The sequence below is a fragment of the Herpailurus yagouaroundi genome, unplaced genomic scaffold (genome assembly GCF_014898765.1).
Source record: "Herpailurus yagouaroundi ecotype Mexico unplaced genomic scaffold, PumYag 438, whole genome shotgun sequence".
Taxonomy (NCBI): Eukaryota; Metazoa; Chordata; class Mammalia; order Carnivora; family Felidae; genus Herpailurus; species Herpailurus yagouaroundi.
In genome coordinates this window covers 666,753-673,243 of record NW_024412655.1, presented here as the reverse complement: position 1 = coordinate 673,243, position 6,491 = coordinate 666,753, and the positions used below count along the sequence as shown (strand labels likewise).

Genomic DNA, 6,491 nt, shown 5'->3' with positions numbered 1-6,491 from the left:
TAGAACCCTGGTTAGCGCCCAGCTATGGAGGGGCCGCCCCCGCGGGCAGCTAGGGCCTGGGCGTCAGGTTGGGGTCTATAGCACTAGTGTTAGCTCTGAGAATTGTGTGTGATTCGCCTCCAGCCCTAGATAGTTATGAGTCAGTCTGTGGATGAGCCCTGGGGTCCTTGCCCTGGGGCGAGCTCCTCAGTGCCCCGAGTGGGTGTTGTAGGTGGGCCCCTCAGGAGCGGGGCGGTGACTGCCCCTCGCAAGTCTCCGGATTTGTACGAGGCTCTCGGGCCGCCAGACTCCGCGCGCCCCAGGCCTGCGCTCCCCCTCCCTACACCCCTGGGCCACTGTGTGTTCCCTCCAGCTTCCCCGCGAGGCCGGGCACTGGGTCTCGGGCCCGGGGGCGGGGCCCCAAGGCCCCCGGTGGGCGCGGCCGTTCCCCGCGCGCTCCGATTGGGCGGCGCGTGCTGGCCCCGCCCCCGCCCGCCCCCACTAAAAACACCGCCTCCGCCACCGCCAGGCACAGCGTCTCCGCCTCCGCAGGCGGGGACCCGAGCTAGAGCGACCGCGGGCCCGGCCCGGCCCGGCCCCGGAACGAGCGGGAGCGCGCGGCGCGCAGCGAGCCCCGGAGCCCGGAGGGCCGCAGCGATGTTCCCCAAGGAGGCGACGTGGAACATCTCGTTCGCGGGCTGCGGCTTCCTGGGCGTCTACCACATCGGCGTGGCCTCCTGCCTCCGCGAGCACGCGCCCTTCCTGGTGGCCAACGCCACGCACATCTACGGCGCCTCGGCCGGGGCGCTCACCGCCACGGCGCTGGTCACCGGCGCCTGCCTGGGTGAGGGGGCGGGGCGGGGATCCGGCGCGGGGTCCTGCCTGGGCGAGGGGGCGGGACAGGGGGCCTGCCAGGTGAGCGGGCGGGACAGGGGGCCTGCCTGGGTGAGGGGACGGGGCCGGGATCCGGCAGGGGTCCTGCCGGGGTGAGCGGAGGCCGGGCGGATGTTCTTCCAGAGGGTAGAGCGCCCCCCGCCCCGGCCCGTCCGCTCCGGGAAGCTGGCAGGGGCGCGGGTCGGGTGGGGAGGGGTCTTTTGCCCGCGCCCAGGACCCGGGTGGAAGGTCTGAGCTCGGGCGCCGGCCCGGGGGCGGGGCCTGGTTTGTTTTGCATCGAGGTGCCCAGGGATTGGGGTGGGGCCACGCGCGCCTCTGGGGCCGAGGCTCTGGCCTTTCAGGGCGCAAAGGCTGGAGGACGGACAGGTGCAGCAAAAGGTATTTCATTGGAAAGAGAAAGTAACTCGTGGGCGGGACCGTGAGAGTCGGGGGAGGGGCCTCACCACCCCGGTAGCCCGGCAGTGGCCCAGGTCACTGTGTCCTGGGGCTACGCTGTTCCTGGGGCCCTGTATGGGGTGGCCTCTGAAGAGTATTTGGGTACCGTAGCCTGGTGCCTCCCAGGGCATCTGGAGGAGGAACTTGGCCGGTAGGGCCTGGGCAAGGCAAACTCTTCCCCACCCTCCTGGGTTCCCAGGTGTGGCCAACCCACTCCCCTGGGGTGAGGGGTGCTTCCGGGCCCTCCAGCCCCTCCAGCGGTAGTGCAGAGGTGGGTGTGCACCGGGATGGCCTTCTCTACTCACAGGCACTTCAGGCAGGCGCGTCAAGTGCTGTTTACAGCACACTGAGTACTTCAGGAGTCCTGGGAAAGGTGCCCGGCCCCCAGCTACTAGGGCAGCCAGGGTGACAGAAGGGTCAACAGGTCCTTGAATGCCCTGCCCAGCAGGAGCCTGTTCGGGGCTCTCCACTGCCCCCTTCCAGTGACCTTTGCCCTGAGGGGCTGGGGTAGAAGGAGCACAGCTCCGCATCCTTGGGACCTGGGGGCCCTGCCCCTCCCTCTCTGGAAGCCTTCCAGCCAGTGTCTGTCATACCTGCGTGCTGGCCTCGGGCCACACCTGACTTACTGCTGTGGAGGTGGCTCCCAGGACACCCCCTCTTACCCCCAAGGAGCCTCTTTTTCAGGAGCGGTCTTGGGCAGCTACAGTCTCCACAGCGTGGCGGGCTCTGTCCAAGAAGAGTGTTGGGGGTGCTTTCTCAGGGGCAGTGGGACCCCACTCTTTCCAATCCCATGCCCACAGGCCTGTGCTGGACTCCCTGGGTCTGGCCAAGTGTGTGAAGGCTAAGGCTAAGGCTGGTCAGGGTTGAACCTCTGCCTCCCCCCCCCCCCTTCACAGGCTGGGGGCCACGCCAGGTCAGGCCCAGTGACTCATGGATCAGGGCAAGTACTTGGGAAATACTGGGCAGAGGGAAGACCTTGGCCCCAGCAGTCTGCCCTCCAGGGGTGGTAGCCTACCTCTGTCTCTCTGGGGGCAGGAAGCAAGAGTCCCCGTCATGGGCCAGGCCTCGTGATGGATACTGGGAGTTCTCCAGGGTAGATGGCGGTGCCGTGGCTGTGCGTGCTGTGGCTCTGGGCATGGAACCATGAGGTGGTGGCAAGCCCTGACTGTTGGCCCTGCTCACCCAGGCGAGGCAGGTGCCAACATCATCGAGGTGTCTAAGGAGGCCCGGAAGCGGTTCCTGGGTCCACTGCACCCCTCCTTCAACCTGGTAAAGACTATCCGTGGCTGCCTGCTGAAGACCCTGCCTGCTGACAGCCATGAGCGCGCCAGCGGGCGTCTGGGCATCTCCCTGACCCGCGTCTCTGATGGCGAGAACGTCATTATATCCCACTTCGGCTCCAAGGACGAGCTCATCCAGGTGGGCCGTGGTGGGCCGCATCCCGCATCGGGCACCGTAGGAGCTCAGCGTCCCTGCTCACCACGTCCTCTCTGTCTCTGCCCCACAGGCCAACGTCTGCAGTACCTTCATCCCTGTGTACTGCGGCCTCATCCCTCCGGCCCTCCAGGGCGTAGTGAGTATCCCCGGGGCACCTTTCCTGGGCGACCAGAGTTGTTCCCTGGGCAGGCGGTGGGACGAGGCAGTGGGGAGGAGGAAGGGCAGCGGTGCCTCCCCCCAACCCCCCCCTAGCCTGTTGCCTCACTTCCACGTTACTCAAGAGCCAGGCGGGCCCCCTGGAGATGCATACTTCCTGTGGCTGTCTCTGCCCCTCCCCCAAGGTCTGGCCATCTGTTTGGCAGCCCGTGGCCAGTGCCCAGTGGGTGAAAGGCTCGAAGGAAATAGCCACGGGGTGGGGCCCGAGGTGGCCCAGTGGGTTAGCCAGCTCAGTCCTCAGGCCTCTCCCTGTGTGGCCGTGTGTCCCACAGCGCTATGTTGATGGCGGCATCTCAGACAACCTGCCACTCTACGAGCTCAAGAACACCATCACCGTGTCCCCCTTTTCGGGAGAGAGTGACATCTGCCCACAGGACAGCTCCACCAACATCCACGAGCTCCGGTTCACCAACACCAGCATCCAGTTCAACCTGCGCAATCTCTACCGCCTGTCCAAGGCCCTGTTCCCGCCCGAGCCCACGGTGAGCCCTTCGCCAGGGGGCCCGCTGAGCCTGTCCCGGCTCAGTGCCAGGGGAGCGAGCTGCCGGAAGGCCTCTCCTGAGGGACAAGGCAGAGGTGGGCGCTGCACAGACTCTCCATTGAGGCCCCCCATCCAGCAGCCCGGATCCCTGTCACCTTGGCGGAAGGAAGGGGCTGTGGGGGCTCCAGAGGGCGGAGCAGGGCACCCCGGCTCTCTCCTGGTGCCTCCCCGCTCCTATTCATCGTCCCCCTGCCTTAGGTGCTGCGGGAGATGTGCAAGCAGGGTTACAGGGACGGGCTGCGTTTTCTGAGGCGCAACGGTGCGTGGGTGCCCCCTGGAGCAGGCGTGGGTGGGGTGGGCGGGCGTGGTGGCTCCTCGCCTTTGCCCCTGCTCCCGTGCTGATCACCTGTCTGGGGGGTCCCCACCCAGGCCTCCTGAACAGGCCCAACCCCCTGCTGGCGCTGCCCCCGGCCCGCCCCCGTGGCCCCGAGGATGAGGATGTGGAGGAGGCCCAGGGGGCCACAGAGAGAGCTCTAGCGGAGGGCCCCTTGCAGCCACCCCTGGAGGACCACATCCTGGAACATCTGCCCGCGAGGCTCAATGAGGGTGCGTGCAGCTGGCGTGGGGGATGGGGGTCCCTGGCTGGTGGGGAGCCCAGGAGCGGGGAGGGCCTGGCTTCCCCGGCTGCTGGTCAGCGTCCCTCCTGCGCCCACCCCCAGCCCTGCTGGAGGCCTGCATAGAGCCCAAGGACCTGCTGACCGCCTTCTCCAACATGCTGCCCGTGCGTCTGGCCACAGCCATGATGGTGCCCTACACTCTGCCGCTGGAGAGCGCTGTGTCCTTCACCATCCGGTGAGGGGAGCAGGGGGCTTGGGCGGGGACCGTGGGCGACCAGACTTCGTCATCCGTGAGTGGTGGACACCGTGGGGAGAAGGCCGCTGGCGGGGGGATGCGGCAGAGATGCCGGGTCGGGGGTCCCAGAAGCTGGGGCGCGGGCCGGGGTGGGGTGGGCGTGGGGGAGGGGGAGGAGCCATGGGCCCTGAGGCCACGCCTCCCGTCCCCGCCCAGCTTGCTGGAGTGGCTGCCCGACGTCCCTGAGGACATCCGGTGGATGAAGGAGCAGACAGGCAGCATCTGCCAGCACCTGGTGGTGCGCGCCAAGAGGAAGCTGGGAAGCCACCTGCCCTCCAGGTGAGCCCCCCTCACCGTTGTGTCTCCCCCAGGCCTGAAGCCCCAGGGGCCGCCTCTAAAGCCCTCCCGCCCGCCATCCCTCCCCACCTGCAGGCTGTCGGAGCAGGTGGAGCTGCGCCGCGCCCAGTCACTGCCGTCTGTGCAGCTGTCCTGTGCCACCTACAGCGAGGCACTGCCCAGCTGGATGCGCACCAGCCTCCGGCTAGGGGACGCGCTGGCCAAGTGGGAGGAGTGCCAGCGCCAGCTGCTCCTGGGCCTTTTCTGCACTAACGTGGCCTTCCCACCCGATGCCCTGCGCATGCGCGCCCCCGCCAGTCCTGCCCCTGCGCCCCCACAGCTCCCACCCGGCTCGCCCCCTTGCTGAGTGTTCCCCCCACCCCACCCTGCTCCACCCTTCCCCAGCCCCCTGGGGTCCCGGTGCTGAGGGCTGGGTCCCCCAGCTTCCCTGCCCCGTGAGGTGGGGGCCCTGGGGCGGGCTGAGATCCCCCCTCCTGGGCCTCTCTCCATGACCACCGCAGGAGTCAGGACAAGGGGCCCCTCACAGCTGCTAGAAGGGGACTTGCCGTCGACCCCTCCACCGACCACTCTGTTGCTGCGCTGAAGAAAGAGGGGTAGCGAGTACCCCTCCCGTCACCTGTGCCTTTATCTCCCCCTCAGGCCCTGCCCCAGGGCTGGGGAGGAGGGCTGGGCTGCACCCCCCCCCCCCCCCCCAGCCCAGCCCAGCGTCCCCCAGTCCGTGCAGTATTACTCCCTAGAGCTTTGCACCTGCGCCTCCCTCATTCGGCAAGCTTTGCCAGAGAAGAACGTTTGTGAAGAATTATTTATTTTCGCCAAAGCAGATATAATAAATGCCACAGCTCGACCCCGCCTCTCTCACTGCGTGTGACTCCCGGGCCACAGGGGCCCTACTGTCCTCCAGCCTGGCATTCCGGGCCTGAGGCCTTCCTCTAAAGGCCCTGGTGGGCCCGGGTTCTAGCCCACTTCTCCGCCTGGGACTGCTGTGTTTGCCTCACTTTGCCCGGAGGTGTGCTGCCCGACCCTTGGGCACAGCTTTCCAAGGGCCAGCGGAAATGCCGGGACCAAGATCCTCACTAAATAAAAACTGAGAAATGCTTACCAAAGGTGGTGTCCGCATCTCCACTCCATGGTGACACAGGTGGTGTGGGGCTGACCTCAGGCTGGGAGGGCGGTGGAGGGCGAGGTTCCCAAGCCGAGGCCTGGGGACCTGGGAGCCACGGGGCCTGCCCCACTGTGGGCATGTGGCACAAGGCTCTTGGCAGGGCGCTGGGCCTCCCCTTATCAAGGCAAACCTCACCGGCCAGTGCACACACATTCTCCATCGTGTGTCCCCCTCCCACCACACCCCTATGACCCCTGCAGATATGTAGGTCGGGTCTGGAACGTCAGGCAGGGTGAGGTCTGACCCAGAGGAGGCTGGACCTTGTTCTGTGGGACATGGTTTCCTGAAGGCGTCCTCTGCCCTGGCCAGTCTGAAGGGGTGCAGCCAGCCCTTCCTGGTGACCAAAAAGGGCCCGTGGGGGAGGGGCACTGGAGCAGAGCCGGGTGGTTGGCTGGCTGTCCGGAGCTCTTGGGCGCTGGCAGGCCCCGGCCAACAATAACGGTAGGGACTGCACGACTGGGAGAGCCGGCCGGGCAGGTCCCCGGTGCCGGGAGCCGCCCCCCGCTCGCTCTCCAGTTCCCGTCCCGTCCCGTAGGCCCAACCTGTTCTAGTTCAGCAGGATCCCAGGCCCCTGCAGGAGCAGAGGCCTCCAGACCCCCGACCACCTCCCAGGTGGGTTCAGGGGCTGGGCTGGGGCTGGGGCTGGGGCGGGGGGGGGGGGCCTTCGGCAAGAGAATG

At 67.5% G+C, this 6,491-nt stretch overlaps 1 protein-coding gene across 1 annotated transcript; it reads left to right on the top strand.

Annotated features, from left to right (window-relative positions):
• Positions 1 to 503: 503 nt before the first annotated feature.
• On the top strand, positions 504 to 5,754 carry PNPLA2 (patatin like domain 2, triacylglycerol lipase). The gene is made up of 9 exons (XM_040464324.1): positions 504 to 823; positions 2,495 to 2,727; positions 2,816 to 2,881; positions 3,234 to 3,443; positions 3,701 to 3,761; positions 3,872 to 4,048; positions 4,162 to 4,294; positions 4,511 to 4,633; positions 4,727 to 5,754. Exons 1-9 carry the CDS (start codon positions 637 to 639, stop codon positions 4,995 to 4,997), a joined length of 1,461 nt encoding a protein of 486 aa, XP_040320258.1. The 5' UTR covers positions 504 to 636; the 3' UTR covers positions 4,998 to 5,754.
• Positions 5,755 to 6,491: the final 737 nt, after the last annotated feature.